This window comes from Centruroides vittatus, unplaced genomic scaffold (genome assembly GCF_030686945.1).
Source record: "Centruroides vittatus isolate TY-2023 unplaced genomic scaffold, ASM3068694v2 contig_824, whole genome shotgun sequence".
NCBI classification, from domain to species: Eukaryota; Metazoa; Arthropoda; class Arachnida; order Scorpiones; family Buthidae; genus Centruroides; species Centruroides vittatus.
This window is the reverse complement of record NW_027122537.1, coordinates 465,727-491,412: the sequence shown is the minus strand read 5'-3', so window position 1 is coordinate 491,412 and position 25,686 is coordinate 465,727. Positions and strand designations below refer to the sequence as shown.

At 29.6% G+C, this 25,686-nt stretch overlaps 1 protein-coding gene across 1 annotated transcript in view; it reads right to left on the bottom strand.

Moving 5' to 3' along the window:
• Positions 1-25,686, bottom strand: part of LOC136982402 (mitotic checkpoint serine/threonine-protein kinase BUB1-like) — a 101,655-nt gene that overhangs the window by 8,998 nt on the left and 66,971 nt on the right. The window contains exons 19-23 of the mRNA XM_067278894.1: positions 23,543-23,826; positions 17,086-17,244; positions 15,195-15,379; positions 1,281-1,486; positions 1,117-1,206 (exon numbers count right to left, since the gene is read on the bottom strand). Of these exons, the coding sequence (XP_067134995.1) occupies positions 1,117-1,206; positions 1,281-1,486; positions 15,195-15,379; positions 17,086-17,244; positions 23,543-23,826 (924 nt within the window). The remainder of the gene's footprint in view (positions 1-1,116; positions 1,207-1,280; positions 1,487-15,194; positions 15,380-17,085; positions 17,245-23,542; positions 23,827-25,686) is intronic.

Below are 25,686 nucleotides of genomic sequence, written 5' to 3'. Positions count from 1 at the left end.
ATAGGTAGCAAGTTTTTTCTTTTAACTGAAAATTCAAGATAAGACAAAATACAACATTTGTATAATAAATGATGTAATTTCCAACACTTGTTATTCCAATACCATCTCGTATTCTATTAGTTAAGTTTATATGTATAAAAAACTTACCTATTTTAAATGACAAACAAAATTTTGAAGCTTTTAATAATCTACTGTTTCTATAATGATGTAAATAAAAAGTATTGTTAAATAATCCTTATTTTCTGTCATATTAAAATAGTTATTTGAATGTTTAATAAAAAAGTAAAATTACATTTCAGATGGATACTAGTCCTATTTTCACTGGTTGTCATGTCCAATCACCAGGAACAACTATTAATTGTGTTGGGACTGTCACCTGCAGACATTTTAAACTGTTTTACATATTTGTGCAGAGGCATAGCCTCTAAAGAAAGGTCTCTGCAATGGAAACAGTTGTTCCCGGTGATTGGACATGGAAAGCAGTGAAGATAGGACTAGTATCCATCTGAAATGTAATTCTACTTTATTATTAAATTGTAATTCTGCCAGCCCTTTTTACAAAAACAAAGTTATTTGAATGCTTTACATTCAAATAATTTTTTAAAAATTGCTAGATATAATCTAAATGTTTTTTTTCCTTTTTCACTCTCTATACTGTGGATACTAAGGACCTTTTTTCCATACACCCATCATAGGCAGACTCATGAAGGGGCCAGCCAGGGCAAAAGACAGGGCCCACCATCCATGAAAAATTCCAGAGATTCAATCCAGAGTCCCCAGGAATTGTAGGCTAACACCTTAGTCATCCAACCCTGATATCTATGATTGCCTAATACCTCTAAATTGACAAATCTCTTGATAAAGCATTATTTCAGAAATTTTAATAACATTTTTTTAATCTTGGAAAGGCAAAAAATATTAAACTAGAAAATGTAAACAACATTCAATGTTGTTGTCCTTAAAATGAACTATCAATGTAATCTGAAAACTTAATTTTTATTTCAAAACCTATGAAACAAAAATAAAATCAGCATGAACTAACAGTAAACTGATGCTAATAAAAGTAAAAATTTGACACTGGAAAAAATTCATGACATTTAGTACAAATATACTCACTAGTAAAGATCCAAATTTTTCATATTGATTACACAAAACAGCAGCATCATTAAAAATAATGGCTTTTTCAATTTTCATGATACTGTTTCTCTGAAATTTATAATATAAATGTTAAATAGATTTATTATTATAATTAGAAGTTTAATAAATGAACTCTTACTTACCACATTTGGAGATTCATTTAATATAGTCAAACGATCATGAATTTCTGTGCATATATAGAATTCCCATTCATTGACATATTTACAAACCTTGAGAGCAATACTACAATCTCTACTAATTTGCATATTTTCACAATTTTTTTTGGCAAGATAAATTTTTGCATAAGCTCCTTCTGCAATAACTTTAGGAATTATATAATTTTCTGAGCCTGAAAGTATAATTTATTATATTAACTTACAATATTTTCAACTGTTAGAAATTTATTCGAGAAATGCTAAGAAAAAAGTTTTATGAAATATATTTGCTCTAAGTAAACATTCAATTTTTCTGATAATTTCAAATATTTAACTGTTTGATAAACAATTTAAAATTAAATAATTAGTGATTAGAGAAAATTGATATACTTTTAGAACATTCTCAAAACTTACAGAATATTCTGAAATTTTTAAAAAATGAAAACTAATTTTGCATTAAAAAACATTATGACAGAAATATAATATTTTAATCTAAATATATACTTATAAGGAAACCACAGAGAATTCTGAAGTCTTAAATATTCATAATCAAAAGTCAAGAAATAATAATAAAAAGAATTGATGAAATGAAGTGATAATAGAGTATTATAACCCAATCAATCAGTCTTGTGATCATTTCTATAGCTAATCATTAGTTTTTGTCAGTAGATCACAAAGTATTTTCACTTTAATAAAAATCCAGCAGACTTGTGTACCTTTCCTGACTGTTATGAGATTTTATTAAAAAATAACTTTTATATTATTAATTATAATAAAAAGGCAAAAGGCTTGATTTTGAGGGTAGGCAATTAACATTTACAACATTCTTAAACATTTAAGAATATTGTAAATGCCAATAATGATTAAAATTTTCATTAAGTCCAACTCTTCCTGAGATACAACACATGATCCCCTTTACCTCACCACCTCCTCAAACTTTAACCACCAAATATTAAGAGTGTCAATGCTACTTATGCACACATTACCATGCCAAATTTTGTTTCTTAAACTTTACCCCACCCTGAGATATTAAATGAAATTATACACCAACACACACATTTTTTTCCCTTGACTTTGAGTTCAGGACATCAAAAGTTTTGCAAAAAACTTGGAGGTGGTCATATTTGACAATTCCAATACTTTCCCATGCTGTATACATAACAGCTGGGAAAGTAAAACACAAACAGAACTTTCACCATATAGTAAGATTTAAAAATTGGGTTAATGTGAGCCTAGGTATACAAAATGGCGGTGCTTCCAGTAACCTCGATGGCAAGTGTTTTTAGAAAAGAAATGTAGATGGCGCTGATAGTAACGATGCCTTCGTATGCAAATATCCATCAAAAAATTCCGTTCAGGAAACGTGAGGAATAATGTGAATTTCGAATTTTGGTTACAATGTAGACGGATTATGTACGTTGGTAATTTTTTAAAGTGTCTGTTTTTTTCAAAGTTTGTACAATTTACTCGAAGTCTAAAGTTATTGAGGAGGAAAGTTTGTCAATGGTAATTAACATAATAAACGTGTCATTAATGTGTTTAATGCATGTTAAATGTCATAAAAGTTTATTAAAGGTGTGTTAATATTGTGTAAGCAAGGTAAAAGTTTTGTAAAGGGTTTACATGTGGTTTAAATGTGCGTTTATAGTGTGTAAATGTGTTTAAACGTGTTAAATTTGTCATAACCAAGGATATGTAATAGTGATTTCCGACACGAAAGACAACGTGAACGACACATGGAAGGCTAGGTGGCAGTGGATCGCAGGTGCCAACCTCCTATGGAGATGCTGCCTATCGTAGATGAAAAGTCGAGAGATGTGAATTGTAAGACTGCAGTTCTTAAGAGGAGTAAAATTTATGTACAATACAGACGAATTTTGTTTGAACCACTGATGTATAGAATCTCGCAATTCACTTCGTCCATGCATCGATTGAATTTATAGGTAGTATGACGACTTTTTTATTTTTCGTTTATGGTCCAAGAGTAGGAAAAGTAACCAAAAGCAGGGGAAAAAGTAAGTAGCAAATTTACGTTTTAAAAATGTCTTAGTTTTAAAAAAGATTAAATATAGGTGCGTTTATGTTATTGTCGACAGCCGCCATTTTTGTATACCTAAGCTCACATTAACCAAAAATTGAAAGTTATCTTTATTAAAAATATATCACAAAATAAAGATTTAACTTTTATAGATATAAATTTTTAAATTAAAAATTTTAATGAACTTTAAAACTAGTCTCTCAATCTAATAAATTATTGGATATACAAATTTAAACAAAAATTTTAAAGTATAACATTTTTATTGTGAAAGGTACAAAAACTTTCAACTTATAAGATCAATAAAAACAAAGCTAATAATTAAACATGCAATTATTTTATTATGACATTGTTGCAATGCTGGGCTGCAAATTTTTATCATATTTATAATTTATTTAATTTAAAATATGTCCTCCACCTCAAAATAATAGTGTTTTGCCCCTGTACATTATACTTTTTCTGTTAGCAATGGAGTCATGCCAGTCATCTATCCAACTCCTTTCAGGAGAAAATTTTTGAATTGAAATAACTTGACTTTTGGTGCAAACCAGAAGTTTGTACACAGTTAATGAGGCCTCTTGCCCCTAAGTTTCCATAGCTAGCCTCAACTTTTGTTTATCTAACTCTGTTCTCGAGATTAAGAAAGAACAGACATCAGACAGACAAGCAATGGAAATTTATAGGTCTACATTTTTTCAAATTGTAGCCCAACTATTAGTTGTTTTATAACTGTTAATAATTATTGAGTTATTTATTGACAGAATAGTCAAAGGAATAAAAGAATCAAATAATAAAAAATACAATAAATTTGAAATGCATATCCTTTCATTAAATAAATCATTGTAATACAAACTAAATTTAAAAAAATTTAAATTATTTATTTATTTCTAATTTAAATAATAAAAATAAAAGTTTTGGGTATTTGCAAAGAAAAATTTTTATATACCTTTGTATAACTCACTCAAAGTACATTATTATAATATTAAAATGTATAAACATAAATAAAATAACATTTTGTTAATATTTCATTTTATAAAACATTCATATTCATAATGTTTTTCAAATTCTCTACCTCTGTACTATATGCAGAGTTCCTACTAAAATTTTTGTTTTGAATTCCCTGATTTTCCCTGACCAACTTTGTCCAAATTCCCTGACCCTCACATTTCTTACGGTGTGGAATATCGACATAATAAAACAGCATTTTATTTACTGTGAACATCGAGTATATCTATCCCTCTTTTAGCATTGTTGTATGTTTCAAAGACTGCCATATTAAAAAAATACAGTATGCATATGTGGCCGCCAGTGCCAGAGATCTCGAACACTGCCTGGCAACATAAAAAAGAGGCGCGAAAGTTTGTGGGATTTGCCTGGGTGTTGCCCGAGGATGTTGGTGACAGTTCTCATCTTTTTAATAAAGTTTTTTTTGTTACTGTTCGTGTTTGACTGCTTAGCGTTAGTTCTAAAGATCAGTAGGGTCAAATAACAAACACATCCCGTAGAAAAACGTACGATAGAATCCACAACTTCAATGTAATGAAAAAATAAGCAATTTACAAACGAAACATGAGCTTTTTATTTTATCATCAGTTATCATTATTATTTGTATGTAAATCTAGTAAATATAAGATAGCATAAAATCAACAAACAGTATTCTTTGATATACAAATAGTACTGTACTGTGCTTAAAATGAACTTTAGACTTAGAAACACACAATTTTAAAATCTTTCAACAAAGACAGTAACTTTTTTAAACAGCAACATAATTTTAACAAAAAGTTAAATTTAAAAGTTTTTAAATAAAACATTTTTTCCCTCATAAAAAATCGATCATGTAAAAAAAGAATTAGTTTTCTTTTGTCAACCACATTTTTTCAAAATTGCATAAAAATAGATTGTATATAAAGAGGGATAGATGTAAATTTATACTATAGCTTCTCTAACAAATCCACTAAATCTAGCAAAAAATTAGCTGAATTGGCAACTCATTAAAAGAAAAAAAATGTTCCGTTGCCACCATTTTGATTTCGGTTTCGGTGTAAAGGCCAGAGTTTTAATAATTATTTTTAATAATTTTTATTTATTATTTATTTAATTTCATATTAAATTTCGTCTTTGCATAAAATTTTCTTAAGAATGCAGACAAAATTTATGTATTTTAACCCTTAATTACAAATCTTATAATTATTGCAAATCATATCACAAACCATCTTACTCACTTTTATAGCAAATTTTAATAAACGAACTGATGTTTTCAGCAATCTTAAATAGCCTTCCTCAGGTTTAACATAATTTCAAACATCAATTAGAACATTTGAAACTTTGCATTTCGCTTGTGAGAGATATGATGACTCTTTCCCATTGGGAAAATAAAGGGAATAAAGTTAATCCTCCCAATGTCAGAAAAGTCGAGGGACTAATAAGTATGTGGGAAATGTGGCACAGACGGACGAAGACACCTCTTTACCGTTTAACCTGTTTATTGTAAAAAATATGCTTACAATATAGCTAAAGTTGTCTTCGTTTCTCGTCTTAAGTTTGTAGTAGCGGTAGTGGAATCCGGAGCAATGTTCAGTGAACGATCCGGAAAGGAAAGTTCATTTTATTTCTGTTCGATGTCTAGCACTAACGTAAATCACTCGTGTTTTTCCTGAGTTAGAAAAGTCCTCCTTTTGAAAGGCAACTGTTAATTTGTGGAAGGAAAAGGCAGCAGCGGCTGCAAAATAGCAGAGATAAAGTGGGGGGAAAAGGCAAATGACTGGAGGTGATTGGTGGCGATGGCTACATAAGAGATGACTCGACACCCCATGTCTTTGAGACACCGGCTTTTATCACCTTCCTTTCCCTCGATTGTTCCATGGATTGGTTTTGGACCGTCACCCATGCTTTATGATGGGGATCTAATGGATTCTCTGATTTACTTATGTCAATCGCAGAACCAGAGTTCGCAGAAGTATTCATTGTTTTTTCAAACAATGGAAAATATGACTCCAATCCAAATGATCGATCTTGAGAGCTGCACCGTCTTGACTATTTCTCAAGTTTCTATAAAAATTTTTTGTTCATTCCTTTTCATCATCTAATAATTTAATTATTTTAGTGAGTTTTGGGATAATTCCAGAACCTTAGACTTGTATTCCTATGACGTCATAGTATTATGAAAATTAAGATTCTTAAAATGTATAGAATTTAAATAAAATAAAATAAATACAGAAACAAACATCAAACGAAATTACAATTATATGTTAATAAAATATAGAAGTTCAGCGCATAGAATCGTAACTACAAATCTCTTTCTTTTGCAACATAACTATAAAAATTGTTTTGGTGTTGTTTTGCACAAAAGATAATCAAATTTATTTTAATTTTTTAGAAATTATTTAATTATTTAAAAAAAATTTATCAGCTTTTTAAATTTATAATTAATTATAAGCAAGTTAACATTGGTTAAACTATCAGATTACCTAGTTGATTTTCAAAATGCTAACTACAGTATATCTATTACAGGTATGATCCCTAAATTTGCCAAAATCAGTGGATATTTGTTACCCAACATCATTTCTGTTAAACTAATTATTAAACTATGTATCGAAGTTGTGGAAATTAACAGGAGAGGGGGACAAATACGCTTGCAGTACAATTCTTTCAAGGAAAGTCATAACAACAAATGTAAAAAACTACTAGTCGGCGCCAGCATTTTACTGTAAATGTCGGGTAACTATTTATAGTTTTTTTATGTTGTATAGTAATGTTTTAAACGTAAAAAATAATTAAATTACAGATTTTTACTGATCTATTTAGCTATTTTGAAGTGAACAATCTAATAAATTACGATTTCAAGTTTTAAAAGTTTGTAAACTAATTTTTAATTAGTTATTTTTTATTCTAATTAACAAATTCATCTTTTTATAATTGCTGAATTATTAAAATTAAAAATTAAACACTATTACATAATAGTAGTTTATCCTGTTATTAATCCACAACTGTAAAATTATAGTTTCAGAATGGTGAAAAAAGCCATTTCAGATTCAAAACAGATTCTGGTATATTTTCTTATTAAAGATTGCAGCATTACTTCTTGTCGCCTGCAGATGGCTATACTTGGTCAGCCATATTCAGCAAACGAAATCAACGAGGCAGTTAAGGAGACAAATTCCCTGATTTTTTGATAGTTTTCAACAAATTCCCTGATTTTTTGACAATTTTCGACAAATTCCCTGACTTTCCATGACTTTTTCTGAAAATAATTAAAATCCCAGACTTTCCAGGTGCGTAGGAATCCTGTATATGTCACAACAAAGTACTTGCAAAGCTTCTTGAATCTGAGCCTTTGCTGGAGGGATCTGTATTATATGTTCATTTTCTTAAATTTCATCAATAATTCTCCAGAGACTTGTTCAGTAACAATTTGGTGTATTGCTGATATAGCAAGCACTAAAAACTGGTTAGAAATTCTTCGTCAATTGTCAACAGGTACTATTACATTTTCAGACATATCTGTGCCTATTTTTTAAAAAACCATTTTTTAAAACAATTCTCAATGGTTTTCTCAGACACTTGACCCCATAACATTACCAAAAAATGTACTGCATCAAGTGTGGTACTTCTTTTGTCAATAGAAATCATATGACATTGTCTTTATCATCTCATTCTCCTAAAATTCTTGCATACATTTATTTCACCTTTGTAGTATGCCTTTAAGTTAGATGTAATTCCTTTCATGCATGACTGAATCTGCAATGATGTACTCAAAGGAATTATTATTATTTTAACATTTAATGACATTGTTGAATGTGTTAAAAGATTTTGTTGGTAGATAATTATACTTTCACACATTTACAGTATATGCCATTTAACTGACCATTGTTAAAAATGTCATTTGTCATTCAGCTATTTGCATTTGAAAAGTAATCTACTGGTAAATGTTTCATACTTTAAAACATCTGGAATTTTTACTTTTTCTAATCACTAGAAATCTGTGTATATCAACCCAATAAATAACTGAATGAGTATCTAAATATTTTGTTTATTCTGATAAGTCTACAATTCTATACTAAAATATAAGTTTGTGTAAATGAGAATGTTTGGTGATATTCTCCTTTTTACAGTAGATTTTGTTTTAACAGATTGCAGAATGAATTTTTTCCCAGGTCTTGCCAAACTGATGTAATTTTACCTGCTTTTAGTGGATCCATAAATCAGAATAATAAAATTTTTTTCTAGCCCCATCTATTATAAAACCTTGCATTTTATCAATATTTAATTCATATTTAGACATTTCTGGAAATTTGTAGAGTTTGAGGATGCACTTGTTACATCCAGGATATGTACAATTGAAGAATTGTATGAAAAGAGTTAGAAGGCTGATACAATTGGAGGAGGAGTCACCTAGTGAACATTAACACTAGTCGGTCCAAGTGCAGTGCTGAAATTTAGCAAGGCCATTGATTTTCATTGAGTCACGAAGACCTTCCTGACAAATTTCAGCATAAACAGACTGTACATGATATTGCTAATATCAGGCAGTTGTTGTATTTAATAGACAGAAAAACAGCATCAAAACAAACCAAGACAGATGAGTTTTTTTTAAACAAATTGTGAAGTCAAGTGAAGTGCTAATGAGCATAAGTAATTTGCCTCTTTGTGCTTACAGTAGATATACAGGGTGTCCAACAAATTTCAATTTCCCTGAGATTTTCAGGTTTTTCAGGACGAAAACTTGCATTTTTTCCTTACTGACTGAAAACAACTTACTGCAGAAATTAAAAAGCATTTTCAGTTTATTTGATGTTACCAAACTCATAGTTGTAAGGCTGTTCAATTCCCTTTATTGAGCTAAAATTTGAAAAAACTGTAGACCTATAAATTCCCACTGTCGTCCTTCCTTAATCTTGAGAATGGAGTTAGATAAAATCCAAGACCAGATATGGAAAGTTCAGTAGCAGGAGGCCCCGTTTAACTATATACAAACTTTCAGTTTAGACTGGAAGCCACATTATTTCATTCAAAAATTCTCCCCGAAAGGAGTTAGATAGATGACTGGCACAACTCTGTTGCTAGCAAAAATGTATGATTTATAGGGGCAAAACACTACAATTTGATATGGAGAGCGTATATTTTAAATTAAACTATTCAGTACAACTGTATTTGTCATAAACTACAAAAACAACCACTCATACTTTTAAACACAGTATAAATTTTAATTTTTCTAATGTTTTCAATTGTTTTAAACTCCCTTCCTCAGAATAAAAACAGATTGCATTTAAAAATAAGAACAGAAGCTGTCCTCTAGAACAATTTGCATTTTGAAATTTTGATGCTTTAGAATCCCAACCATTTAACTGCACATGTCGGATTTCTACATAGCTTATCTGACACACAACCTCCGTGTAAGTGTATAAGTTAAAAAAAAAAAAACACTGCTACTGTATTGTTCATACAAGCTAGTATCTGTTCATGCTTCTTGCTATTCATGTGACTACTGTTGTTTCCCACGTCAGTAAGTGAAAATAGTGTGTGACACAGGACACATCTTGCAAAAAAAGGATCACCCGAACTTTCTCTCAACTAATTGTTATGTAATTTTTTTTATAACCACTTTTGATTGAAGATTGTTTTCTTTGCCAGTCCATTAAGTTGTGGCATTGTTATAGTAGTTGCAGAAAGTTAGAAACTTTAAGCAGTGTACATTGTTTTAATTTACTACTTGCAATTTACAATCACAGGAGTTGGAATTAGTTAAAAAAGTAACAGGTGTCAAGAAATTAGTGACCAAAAAGTGACCATTTATTTCATATTGTTATTAAAAGAAATGAAGGCATAGGAATGCATTCAACAAGAAATATCTCACATCTCTGCATTAAATGAAGTTTATTTAGTCCAGATATTACATGTAAATTATATAAACATATTATTGATCAAACTACTGTTTTCAGGCCTTGGGAGAGAAGATAACTTTAAAATAAGTGAGAATAGTAACTAAATAGTGACCAAAATAAAATTAGTTCGGCATTACTGTGTTATTTTATATTGAATCTACATTGCACCCTATTTTCAGATACAAACCTGAAAAAGTACATCTTATGTTTGAGTAAATAAGGTTTATTTTTTCACCTAAAGGTAAAGTTTGAGAAACATTGAATACAAAATGTTCTGGCAAGCCTTACCCCAAAGGCCCACAGTTTTCTGCTTTCCACAACTTTTTACATGTCATATAATAAGACTTATTATTATTATTTGCATTAAAAGACCTACTATTTTATCAACATTCAAAATTATATCAAATGTAATAACATTTGTAATCACACACTATATTTTTTATTTTCATTTCTGACAATACAAATGCTTACTTCTTTTACTGAGTTCTGAGTTGTAATTTTAAGATTCAATGACTACATTACTGTTAAAATTTTTACATTTTTACTTAAAAGATATTCTAAATGACAATTTTAAGACTAATATTAAATGCTTTTGTGAAGAATTATTATAAAAATTCAATGTAGAGACGAGCATTGCAGAACACTTAGAAAGTGGTCAGGCTGAGGTATTACAGAGTCCCTAATGTAATATCAATCAACATATTTAAAGTTTTAAAACACTTATTAAAAAAAAAGTTTAGAATTTTTCTGAAAATGTTTTAATTATCTTAATAATTTGTAAATATATGTAATAATTGTCTAAATAATTTTAATAATTCTGGGATTCTAGAAAGATTCATTTAGCTAATTAAAAATTTTCGCAAACTGATCTTTGAAAAATTCAATGATAATTCATCAGAAAAAACATTCAACTAAAAATTACTAAACAGATTAAATTATAAGAAAAATATTTACTAATCATATTTTAACAATTTACATATTTACAAAATCATTTTGTACATTTTCATATTATACATGAAATTTTTATACGGGTACCCACAGGTATGGATAACCAGATATCACTACTTCAAGCCTCGTAAATCAAATGATAACTTGAAATTTTCGAAGTGTAACAGCCAGAGAAAACTCATCTGTGGCATGATTTAAGTTGTCAAACATTAATTAATGATGTAGGCTAACACATGGCAATTTGGTGTTGAAATGCCACATTTCTCACAGTGGCAGAATAAGTGAGAGATCATTGAAATAGACTAATTTGAAAACAGTAATCCATTGGGGCCTATATTTTCATTAAAAAATTATTTGCGTTTATGAAATCTAGGTTTGGTTTGGTTATGTCAATGTGATGTGTAAGCTGGGATGTTGCCAGGGAGGACTTTCAATGGGGAAACCGATCTCTATTTAGGTGTTACTAACATGAAGAAAACCCAGAAAATGCCACATGGTAAGCTCAGTGGCCAGGCATGAACCCATGGCCAACTATTGGCATTCAGTGATTTTATCCACTCTAGTACTGGACTTATGAAATCTATCTATATTGTTTAGTAACTGTAAATTAAAAATTTATAGCATGTAAAACTTGTTAATGTAAATAGATTTCACAATTAAAATAAACAAAATTTTGATACATGGGCAACACTCAAATGATCAAAAAATCGACCATAGTGAAATCTGTCCAAATTACAGTAACAGGTCATGCTATAATATTGGAAATGATACTGTCACTTAACACGTTTTACTTTCGACTTCCTCATTTATACTTCAAATCTAATTCATACCTCATTTCTCAGTTCTCAAAATGGTCAAAAAGGATGTGCATTAAAATTGAATAAATATGGTAACTTCATTTTTTCAAGAGACTTAGTGACATTTTGTGAAAATAGTGATAAACAAAAAAGGTGATTTATTGAAATAGTGAACCACTTCCAAATCCTGCAATCATTGTAAACTACAAGCATTGCTGAAATGTAGATGGATTCTATATACTGTTTACTTCGATGACACTTTGAAACCAGTAGCAATTAGATCTCCAAAAGTAACTACTATCCAGAGTTTCCAACCTTAAGGAAGAAAATTATATCTTCCCCTAGAAATGATAGTACTTCACTTAAAATTATCATACACCCATCTCAATCCATTACACTTACACAGTCTTCAAAAATTCAAACTAAGTTCCCCTATGTCAGAATCTAACATTTTATATGTAACCCCTTCTTACAAAATATTTTTAGACCCCATTTTACAATGGAATTTTTACAACTATACCTTATAATATATGGTGCAAAACAAACCTCTGAATGGGCATAATCTAAAATTTATGTTTTTTCATACAATTTCAACATGTTAAGCATTAATAAATATGTAACACATTCCTTTCTTTATATACTTATTTCATATGCATAAACCTTAGTTTTTCCAAATTTTTGCCAGTAAAATTTTTAGATCACCCCTCAAGTGATGCAACCACCTTGTTTAAGAAATGCTACCCTATGTCAAAAAAGGCCTCAGTTCTAGACAACTCACTAGATGGAAACTACTCTGTAATTAAATGTATTAATAAAGTATCTAAATTTTGTACATGTAGAATCATAATGGCATTTCTACAGAATGTTTATATAATTATTTGTATAAATTTTCTTTGCACATCAAATGGAGTATTTTATTGGTTGGTCTAAAAGTATGAAAAAAGGTGCCCATTATAATTGAGAATATATGGTAGCAGCCAATCTAAGTAAAAACTTCCAAAAATATAGTAGAGAGAAAGACACAAAATACCAGTGAGAAGGCGATACGTACAAAAATGGGGATTGCAGTTTGGATTTTTTTCAATAATTAACAGTTATTTTGGTTGTAAGGCATATTTCTAAAATTATTGCATAAAATCCCTTTATCATACATTGTGTAGCACCTGAAATAATCATACAAATGATGACTCTGTTGCTATCTAAGGTTGCCAATTGCTTTTTAATAAATCCTGCAAGATTGCACTTATAAATAAGCTATTTACAATTAAAAAAAAAAAAAAAGCTCATTTTTGACAAGACTGTTTTGTTTATAAAATCATACTGTCTGATGTCTTACCAGCTTAGAGGTATGAAGGAGTACATGTCAACAGTATTTGGTATTTGGCATTAAGAGTATTAGGTGCCCAAATCATGTGCGCATAAAAAAATCCAGACTTGTAGGTAGTCAGGGGACTGAGAACAGAGTCAAAATAAAATACAAAATGGCAACACTCTCTACAAACAGGCAGTAGTGCAAGATTTGCACGTGCGTTGCTCGTTGGTAAGTTGGAAATATGAATATTGTGAAATTGAATTTTGACAAACATGTGCATTGGGAAGATTGAAAAGCAAATGTTGCTAAATCAAATTTTGACAAACGAATCTTTGAAGAAAACCCATTTAACTGTCCCATGTTATTTTCCACATATTTCTGGTCACCATGTGCTAACCTTGACCAATTGACTGGAGATATCTCGTTTCATCATCAGAACTTTTTGAAACTAGATGGCACATTGTTATAATTTTATATTAAAACTAACTTCCAAAATAGAATTATTTTTTACTTTTGAATTTATTAATATATATATTTCATTTGTGCAAAATAAAAAAAATTATTGCGAACGATACAATAGCCACCATTATTTTTCAAAAATGGGAAATTTTTGCATTGACAAAAATTCAACCTAGGGCATCATGCAATGGAGAGAAATTTCAACATTCAATAGGTTAATTTCACTGAAAATGCATTGTGGATGACCTCGTAGTGGTGGCTGTGGCCGGTGAAGTTTGAATGATCGCGCTCAAAACCAGCGATACCAAAGATGATTGGTGAATGAGAACGAGACCCACCATGATTGTCGAAATGATCCTGCTTAGTAGTGAGTCTCTGAGACATTCTTGTCCCAAATACGGCCTTGCCATTTTACTTGTTTTTCATAAAACAATTTAAAAATCACAGTTCAAATTTTTGTTCTTTTTTAGAACCAAGGAGTAAAAATGAGTAATTATTATACTTAAATTTATAATCAGCATGCATGACAATCTTAAATCATTGTGTTTGTCATGTGACAACAATGCGCACATTCAAAACACTTCTGTCATTACCTTTTCCATTATATAATGCATTATATGCTCTGCAATAATAATTCCCCTCCCCCATTTTCCAGGTTTAATACCAAATTCCTCAAGATTTCCATGACTTTTCCCTGATCTAATAAATTCCCTGTGATTTCCCAGTTTCGTTGGACACCCCGATATAGTTTCTGTCAGATTTGTCATATGTATGTATGGTATAATATATAATCTTGTAACATACATATTTTTATGCATAAAGAATAGAGATACTAAGAAATTGAACAATTTCAAGTACAGGTATTTCTTATATGTAGGGGGTTAAATAATGGATATTTTCCTGGGTGTATGGAAAAAAATCTGTTATTTGAAATGTAATGGATTCTTGGATGGTTTTCAGTGACCTGAGCAATCCATTAAAATGAGATTCTACTGTATATAATACAGAATTATTACTATCAAAGTTTCATTGCATTAGGTTATGTTAGGTATTGAAAAAATGACATTGACTATGTTGTTAAAACATTCAATATTCCTTCTTGAAAAACGTGAAATTTCAAAGTAAAATATTTTGTGTGTATGATGTGTCAAAGTTCAATCATTCATATCTCATTTCATCATGTCTAGTCACTTGATTTAAGTGACATCTGCTATTTTTAAAGATGTTTATTATTATTTTTAATTATATATATTAAATATTATATTAAGTATATACACACACACACACAATTAAAAAATTTATATAATACTTTGTTTAATCTACCTACATATCTAAATAAATAAAAAGTCAGTAGTTATTTATAATATATTAATGGTATGGTTAAAATATAACTTATAATTAACACATAATTTTATAATACAATATAACATTAATGAAAAAAGTTGTTAATAATAAAATGTTGATTCTTACCAGATGTGAATTTATTTCCAATTTTAAAGGGAGGCATATTTCTGTTGATTTTGAGATATCCTGGCCTGTTAAAAACAGGATTATCTAATCTGGATAATAGTTCATCTGTAACTTCCTTATCAAATGGATCAATGTCAACAATATTATCATCATATTGTTTCTCAGCTGGTTTGATTCCTGATTTACTGAATATAAATAAATATACATCAACTATAAGAATATAATTTATAATGTATTTAAATATAAATTATACTAGAATTGTCCAGGAAATACTTATGTACATAAACTTAAAAAAAGATAACATTCATTTAAGTAAATCTTTATGATACATGGTATCTGAGAAAGATCTAAATTATTATAAAATTTCATTTAGAAAACAAAGCAGTCTATCAAAATGCAGTTTGCAGTAAAAGAGATTTAAAGCAAAATTTATACCGAATGCAAAGGACACAAAAGCAAAGAGAGCAAACAAAGCAAATGGGACAAGAAAATCAAATTTCGTTCACACTGCAACTGGTGGTAAGAAGGATGACAAGTTATGGTTTCACACTTTTACAAATATATGGTAATTTAAAAAATAATACATCCTGCAATTGCCACATTAACATTCTTTTTTGTTTACTGTGTTGTGTAGGATCATTGAAATCAAATTATGTATCAGTATTTTTTCAATATGGATCTTTTTAATTATTGAGTGCCATTTTTTTCCTGTTGTAAGTTGAGAACACCAGTTAAGATGAAAACATTGCTTTTGTTGGCTTGCACTTGCCAACATGCCCTAGCTGTTGCATTCTTCTACTGGCTGACATGAAAATTTTTAACTTGCTTTGTGGGGTTACGTATGCTGACATTTCGTTGAGATCTCTTTGCTTTTTTACATTTTGCACCCTTTGCAACTGGTGTAAATCATGCCTAACTCAAAAATTTATACTATTATAGAAAAAAATTTAAATAAAAATATGAAAATAATGTGATTACAAATTGGAAAGTTCTCCCACAGATTAATAAATAACATTTATTTTGTACTTAGTTCTCATGAAAATTGTTATAACTATTGCTAAACAAAGCATTCATGACAATGACAAGGCAAATACAATAGTTAATTCAAGTAAGCATGGATTGATATGTTTTTATATCTAATTCTTTTAAGGTCCAAATTAACTTTTTAGTAGCTAAGCTTAATATGTTTATGTTTATAAACAGGTTACATACAGCATACAGGAAAATTAGGAAAAATAGAAATTATATAAGATTTACAAAAATGTCCAGAAATTTTCTCACATCTTAAGCTTTTGTTGAAATTATTTATTTATATACATTTTCTCAGTTATTGTACTGAAACCAAATTATTTAATTTGAAAGTGATAAGTTAAAGGTCTAAACCGGCAGCACATGACCAAAATGACACCACGGCTCATGTTCTTGTGACATGCAGTGTAATTCTTAAATATACATTCAAGTTCATATTTCCCATTAATTTATTTAGTTATATCTAAATCAGTATCTACAAAAGTATGTGATGCCACAATTACAAAACATTAGTCTTGTATATTCTATATAATACAACGAAGATACCTAAAACTTGGCTTACTTTGAACTAGAAGCTTACCTTGAACTTGTAGAATAGTGAATGTAAAAAGAGTAAATAGAAGTGATCCTGCCAATGATAGAAAAATAACTACATCATCAGTATTTAGGAACGATATACCTCAATATTAACAAAAAATTTTCAAAAAAGTTGTGAAGGTAATGCACTAATATCCTATGAATCAATATGTTGTTTTGAAAGCATATGGTATGGAATTTGCATTGTTAATTGATATTCGTCAATAGATGTTAATATAACAATGAAAGACAAAAATTGATTTTAAAATAAAAATTTTTAGGTTACCTTTTATTTGTAGTAGTAGACAACTCATTGCTCATGGATTTTGAAAAAGTTTTTGAAACAGAAGATAAATGATGAGATGAATTGTAACTGTAAATATTTGCAGATGGTTCCATTCCACTAGATGATGACGACTTTTCAGAACTTTTTTCTATAATGACACTAAAAGAAATTTATTTTGTTATAGCTGCATCAGTTATATTAAGAAAATTATATGAAGATGAAAAAAATTATGTTAGCACTATATTACATGGTATTGGTATTATAAAATAGAAAATTAATAATTTTCATAAAAACCTTCTTTGTATATTTTTATACATAACTAAGATTTGTGTTGTTAACATTAGGTTCCTAATGTTCCTAGGTTATTCACCTTCACAAAAACCTATAAGAAGGCTACTCAACTGCAACCAGTGCTGGACAAGTGTTCATCTTCAAAATTCTTGTCAGAAAAGAAAGCTTTAAGATTTATGAAATCTAATTTAGAGGAACATACATACCAATTTTGGATTCACTCCAGTTTTTTCATTGCTTGCAGGATATAGATTTGTGTAGAGAAGGAATATATGAAAATCACAAACTTTCAATTTATCAATCCATTTAAAATTCAGTCATGTCATTGTAAACTTTGTTTTTTTATGTTTTGTGACATTATTAATTCAACTTTCATAGTGACATCTTAGAATTGGTACATCTAATTAGTAATTTGTTCTTTTTCATGCATAATGGTAAACCTTATGTACAGTACAAACTATGGGTGCATATATACAAACAATGGGCAGCCTTACATTGGGCATGTTATGAGAGATGGTGTTTTGTTGATTGGAGCGATATACTTGTTTCTTTTTGACATCAGATTGTTGTATATACATGTTACAACATTAAGGATATGTTTTTTAGCTGAAACAGTCAACAGTTTAATAGACATACTATATATACATATAATTTCCAAGAAGTACAATGTCAACATCTACAAGCAAAACCCATTGTCTTTACAATTTTAAGGAGCGAGCAGCAAAGATATTCTGTGCCAGTAGACCAGTATTTTGATTGTACAGGTAGGCCTCCTACAACGCGGTAGATACGTTCCTTGAAAATACCGCGTTGTGGGAAATCGCATTATAGGAGACACCAACTTAATACAAAAACTGGGATTCAGTTCTAAAAAGAGAAAAACTGCCTTTTATGGTGTAACATTTTCATCATTTTTTAAATTTATGTACATAAAAAGCTTAAATAAAATTCAACATCATATAAAAACTAAAAAGATGATGATTTCAAGTCAAAATCAAAAAGAAACAATGTTATGCTCAAATTCAGTCCTCACCGTCACTTATTATAGTTGTTCGAGAATGTTTGACTGACCTTATTTCAAGATCTGAGCTTGTTTCATCAAGTTCCACTGCACTTATGTGATCCGTTGCGATTTTTCTGTTATGTGAAAGACAATTCGTTTCTAAATACCCTAAACCGCGTTGTAGGAGGTCTACCTGTAATATGGAATATGTGGGGGCAATCTATTGCAGTACTAGGACTAAGAAGCATCTGTGGACAGTTAAAGGTTTAGCTTTCACCACTTTATAGATCTTTGACTGTGACCTGGAAGTGCATGTACAGTACATTAATACATCTCCTCTATAATATCAATGACCTAAGAAACTGAAAAATTTCTAGAAATCTATCTATAAATCCTCCAAAAAACAAAATGCATTAATTAGTGCAATATTGATACTACATCTACAGAATAAAGATTTATGGCAGAGTTGTCCAACCTTTCTTCCTAATGGGCCAAATTAAAAATTTACATATATTCAGTGAGCCACAAAGATACTTTATATAAATATATGCTTTTAAAAAGTTCAAATTGTGAATATCAAATATATATAATTACATAAAATACCATATTATTGACAGTAAACAAATTATACTCACAAAAAATAAAAATAAATTCAATGAAATTTTTGGCATTGCCTTCCTTTCCTAACATTGTCAATATCTGTATTTATGGTACTAGTCATAATTCTAGGAATGTTAATTAAATGGGAATCACTCAACCTATTTCTTTCAGTGGTTTTGATGTTTTTCATGCATGAAAAGAATTGTTCACAGCAGTATGTTTTGCATATGGGGTAGTAGTTTTCTAGTATCAATTACATCATTATGACATCAGAGTGAAACGAAAATAATTTTTACAACATTCTTTACCAAAATAAATGAAAATGCACTGCAGTGGGCAGCAATGTGGCCTGCAGGCTGACATCCGTGGTCTATGGGGTCTATATAAAGTACAGTAAAATAAAACCTTAATTATAATCTCCCCCTTTTCTTTTTACCAAGTTATTCAACACTTGATTAATTGTTCTTTTACCATAAGTTCTTTGAATGTTAATATTTAAAAATTTGTAATGTTCTAATTTTATTTAATTTATATTGTTCTATTTTTCTGATCTTTTCTAAATTGTTTTAATCACCTGAAGGTGGTCTTTCAATAAGATGGAAAATGTCAGTCATTAAACTTTCATTGATAAATTAAGATCTTTTTGTTATTTCTTAAATAAGTATCTAGTTATTTGTACAATACTAAACTTAGTATTTTTATAAGTCTACTATTTCTACATCTCTTATCATCTGTAGTCAGGAAATGAATGTGTCTTTATATGAAAACTATTTTAAAATGATCTTGAGAAAATTTTAATTCATATTGGCAAAATAATATAGTTTTCACGTCTTTTAAATAATTATCTCATTTACTGATATTGGATGAACAAAGAAGCAGAAATACAATAGCCAATCATTTAATTTGCAGAATCATTTCCATAATTTTTCTGAGAAAATATGCCAGTAACGTTTTCTCTGAAATCTTGTGTGCACTGATCTTGTCAGTCTTGATTTTGTTTGTATGTATTTTTTTCTTAATGGTCTGTCATTGTTGATTATATCAAAACTAGTAGCTCGGGATGCCCCTAGTGGGCGTTCTAGCAGCATTACAAATTCCTATGAGGCACGTTGACAAATGGACGGACACGCATTCAATAGGTTATACAGATAGATTGTTATATTGACTAAATAATAATTTATTGGCCAAATGAATAATGATAATTTATATTGTTAATTAAAATGTTTGAAATATGACACACGATAGGTGCACCTCTAGTGCCCGTTTTTGGCATACCGTTACGCAGATGGACGGACACACGTTCAATGGGTTATATATATAATAAGGTCACATCAGAAAATGTAACTTGTTTCATCTGTATTCCTGAAAGCATAGAATGTGTATTTGTACAGTTTGTGCCTTTAGGAATAACTCTGAATAAAGAAGCAAATGCTGAGATTTTCAGAACAAAATTTTCTGTTATTTGTAAAAATATCTAGAACTTTCAAAAGTGAACTGATTTCACTTTTGCAAGTTCTGGATATTTTTCCATCATGACAATGTTAGACCATACTGCCAATATTGTGCAGCCACTATTATGATAGAGCTGACATCCTGTCATAGCACCATTTAATTTATGCTTACATAACTGAACAATACTCCAAAAAGCAAGTGGCCAAGCAGTCTTCGTTCCCTGAACACTGGGAGTTCAGTTGTGGGTTTGCACCTTGCTTGGACAGGCTGGGCATGTGGAGTTTTCTTCATGTCTGTAATGCCTAAATAGGGGCCAGTTTTCCTTAAAAAGACCTCCCGGAAGGCATCCCCTATGCAGATCGCCCAAGTGTTGCATTGCCATAACTAAACAAACAAGTGCTTCAAAATATTGTTCAGTCATGAAACATCTGACTGGGAGGTATAGACACACAACGACAACTTGAACAATTTCAGATTTCAGAATGCATATAACATGGATATGGCAATGACAGATGTACAGTAGACACCCCCTATAACACAGGTTCATATAACATGGTGAAAAAATTGCGATCGTGTTTGTATAACACACTAAAAGAAACTTGTATAACACGGTAAAACATCATCGCCGACTTGTGTTGCAACAGGATTGGTAGAATCTGGACCAATAGCAGATATTGTACAAACTGTTGAGTTTAAACAAGCACTGGACTTACTAAAAAAACAATTATTATTCAACGGCCATAAAAAATTATATTTTTATTAATGGTGTCTCCAAAGTTAAATTATTTTTCTATGAAAAAGTCACTGATCAGGAAACACGCACCCGCCGTTCGATGAGCCACTCTGCAACAAAAACAAGCTTAAGCAATGGCGTCATCGAACAGTGTGCACTCTGTAAGTAATCCTACAATTTTTTATTTATAGCATAGTTTATATGGATTATTCCCAAAAAATTATATGTGTTTTGGAAATGTTGAGTCAAATTAGTATAGAATCGATTAATTTTATGGAAGAAAACCTTTCACACAGCCGTAGCCCCTAAACTGCACACGTGCCAGGCTGTGATTGGCTCATGTATTTAAGTGACTCGTACAACACGGATTCATATAACATGGAACATATCTACTGTGTTATAGGGGGGTCTACTGTGATGACAAATCCCCAGAAAACTAACAGCAACAATAAGAAAAAAATCTAGCATTATTCCACAAATTAAATGATCAGCCTTTATAGTATAAAAAAATAAAACTATAAAGAATTCGAAACTTACACCTTTCTATTAAATTTAACCCTTTGAATATGAAAAAGCCAGATTTGCTACTTCAATTGGAACTAGAAGACCACTTGACAAGAAAGAGTACATTTATCTAAACATAACTCAATGCAAAATTGATCTTAAGGTCTGTCACAATTATAAGTCACCTCTTATTTTTTTAATTTCATAAAAATAAATGAAATATTTATTTCATTACTGTTATAATAATGTTTATTATTTCAAATTATACAATATTTATCAGTGAAATAACACACAATTTTTTTTTTTACAAATATAAGTAATCAATCAATAACGAATTGGACTTTCCCTTTTTAAAACATTATTATAAACTCTCTTTTGCATAGAATTAACTAATTTCTGAAGTGATTCTTCCTTTATTTCATCCTGGCTCTTATAATTGCTTCTTCTAGTTCATTTACATGAAAATATTGATAATAATTTGCACACACTTTTCTTACTAATACACCCTATAGGTTTTCTATGGGATTCAAGTCTGGGCTTCTTGATGGCCATGGTAAAACTAATATTTTCCTTTTCAAACCATTTTTTTTTGGCCGCACTTGAATTGTGACAAGAGGCATTATCTTGTTGAAATATCCAACTATTACCACCAAGATAGGGTCCAAATGCTAGTAAATGATTACTTAACTCAGAAAAATATCAAAATATGTTAAGTCTATCAGAAATGCTAACAAGATCAACTTTTCTTGAAAAAGAAAATGCACCCCAAAACATCACAGAACCCTCCCATTTGCCTTTATATGTATATATAAAGCCTATATATATATATATATAGCCTTTATATATATTCCTTTGGCTCTTTGCATAGATCAGGCTAGTAACAAGTCTTTCCAGCAGGTCCATCGAAGTTGAAATTTTTTCATCAGAAAATATGATAGTTCTCCATTCTTTCCAAAACACGAAATTTTCAGCCCATTCAAGTCAAGCTATTTTGCAAGAGTCTGATAGTTTTGGAATGGCTTTCATTGTTGAATATTTAACAATAGGATTCTTTTGCACACACCTCCAAATTGTTGTATGTGATACTTTATTGTCCATCTCATAAGATATTTCCCTGGTAGACACATTATTCCTGGTGGTTTGCCCAAACATTCTTCTGCAATCTCAATTACTCAGGGATTTCTTATGTCCCGATTGCCTTTTCTTGCATAAATTTTCTGTTTTTGATATGTTAAGAATTGATATTTTAGGTCTATTTAGTACTTGTGTTATTTCTCTTTCCGACTTCCCTTCTGAACTACAATAGTATAACTTTGATGAATTTCATCCTCCGAAAGCTCCTTTCCATGTGGAATTGTAGAAAACAGCATACAACAGATTTAAAATGTGATAAAAACTGTGAAAATGACATACCAATGAATAGATGAACGTAATATCAACAGTTTTTAGTTTAAAAAAATCTTTTAAATAATTTTATTTTAATAATATTTTGTATGTGGTCTTATATTTTTGAGACGGTATGTTTTTAGATATTTTGTAAAAAAAATTAATAAAATTGTGTGTATTATTACAGTGATAAATACTATATAATTTGAAATAATAGACATTATTATAACAGTAATCAAATATATATTTCATTCATTTTTATGAAATTAAAAAATGACAGGTGGTCTTATAATTATGTGACAATCTTACATCAGGCTATAGTGGTCATCTACCCAGATGCAACACTCAATTTATGAGAATTTTGTAGACAAAGGGTTAATTGAAAAACTATCAACTTCACCAAAAATAAATTTTATTGATACATTTAATTTTCGTTCTATATATGCTACAAAAGTGCTTAAATTAAAATAATTTAATTCATTATTTACCTTAACTCACTACCATTCCGAGTATAAGCTTTATTTTCAATGTTAGATTTATTGTATGGCAAAGCATTAAATGACTGTGGTTGCATAACTTGACCACTATTAACAGATTCTGAAATAAAAGATTTATCTCGAGGATTCATTTCAGCAGAAAAATTACTTTTAATTCCTGAAAATGGAGTAGATGCAATATGAACTTTTGCTTCAAATTGTTCAGTGCAATTAGGTGGATATAAAGTTAATTCTTCCATTTTCGATTGGCAAACCATTTCATCATCATCACTTGACTAAAAAAAATTAATTACAATAAATTTTATAAATTAAACTTTATTAAATTAAATTTTAAAAATAGTCTAAATTAATAAAAATAATTAAATATCAGTTATAAATAATAATAAAAAAATGATACACCACCAGAAAAACAACTTGCAGATTACTGGGTCTGCTCTATGATCCAATCCAATCATACAAGAATTCAGCGCACAGGATCAAACATGAAGATCAAAAAATTTATAATATAGCAATCATGCCTTGTGTTGAAACAAACACAGCATCCAAAGTACAGTACAGAAAAAACATAGTTTGAAGACATCTGTAGACATTTGCAATTTCTGATACAAAAAATTTACATCTCTGCACCAAAACTAGCCAAACATTTTACAGACTATCAACAATCCACAAGACATGCCAAAATTTCTTATACATAGCATCACATACATGAAACCCAAAAATCCTACACAATACAGACTAATTATATATCTCTACACTCTACACAATACTAACTTCATGCAGCAAGAACAAAATATACTAGCATATTGATCAACAGAAAATTCTTGCAGAGCAACAAAAATGCTGTTGTAGAAACTACATGGGATGCAGAAGACAGTTACTCAGACTCAGTCATTCTCAGACAAGTACACAAACAAAACAGAAATCTACAAAATACATCCCACACTCATTACATTTCTAGAAAATACAACAGAACACTGGAGAACAACACCACACCTCAGATTGTATACTACATACATCAAAACTTTGAAGTTTACTTTGAGAATAGTGAAATACCTAAAGATATTTAACTATTCTGAAAGTTTTGAGAATAGTTAACTATTCTGATGTTTTTAAATTTTGATTTTTGTTCTTGAATAATCATATATTACAGACACTCCTCATTTAACGACAGAGTTCCATTCTTACAACTAGGTTGTTAAGTGAAGTGTTCGTTAAATGAGTAGCTTAATCATTATTTATTTATTATGGATAAAGAAAAAGTCTAAAGAAAACACCACCTCAATAAATTTTTAAAATTTACAAAATTTTTAAAAAATTTAGTAAAGTACATAATGCATAGGTGTCTTCTTATGTTGTTTCTTTGCATGCACATCAGGAGAATTAACAGTTCCATGATGGAGTCAACCTTTCATTTGAGGCTGCTTGTCTGCCTCAATATGTAAAATGTTAAAAATATCCCTCTGGCAACAGCCCAATTAAACTCTGTTTTCATTTGCATCTCTTACATATTACAGAACATAAAAATACACCTATCCCTCGATTTACATGGAAGATAGGTTCCTGAGAAAAACGTGTAAATCGAATTTGTATCTTTTTGAATGTAAAACTGTGTAAATCGAAAAGTATGCAAAAAACGCATAATTTCGTTGTTTATTAATTATGTATTTTTTTCAATTTTTTAAAGGTACATAAATCAAACAAAAATATTGAAAGGAAAAAAAAAAATATATTCTTTTATTAATTAAATACAAAGTACAATAGAACAAAAAATAAAATCTGAAAGATTCATAAAAATGTAATGTAATTGTGTAATGTAATGTAATGTAAAAAATGTAATTAAAAATAATGTAATCGTTTGTTACTTATGAATACGAAAAATTAAAATTTTCTGGTTTAAAACTATGTGCAATGAATGCAACTTTGTGCTTATGGGGGAGTACCTTATATCGGTTTATCGGTTAGTATTTGAAGGATTGAAATAAAACTGTCACCTAGTATCCTAAATATCAACTATAACATATAATTAAGGTGGATTGGAATATAGATGTAGATTAGAGTTAAAAATTGTTCCTTTTGATCATAGCCAGTTTATTTTCTACATTTATTTTTTAAACCGTGTAAAAGCGAAAACGTGT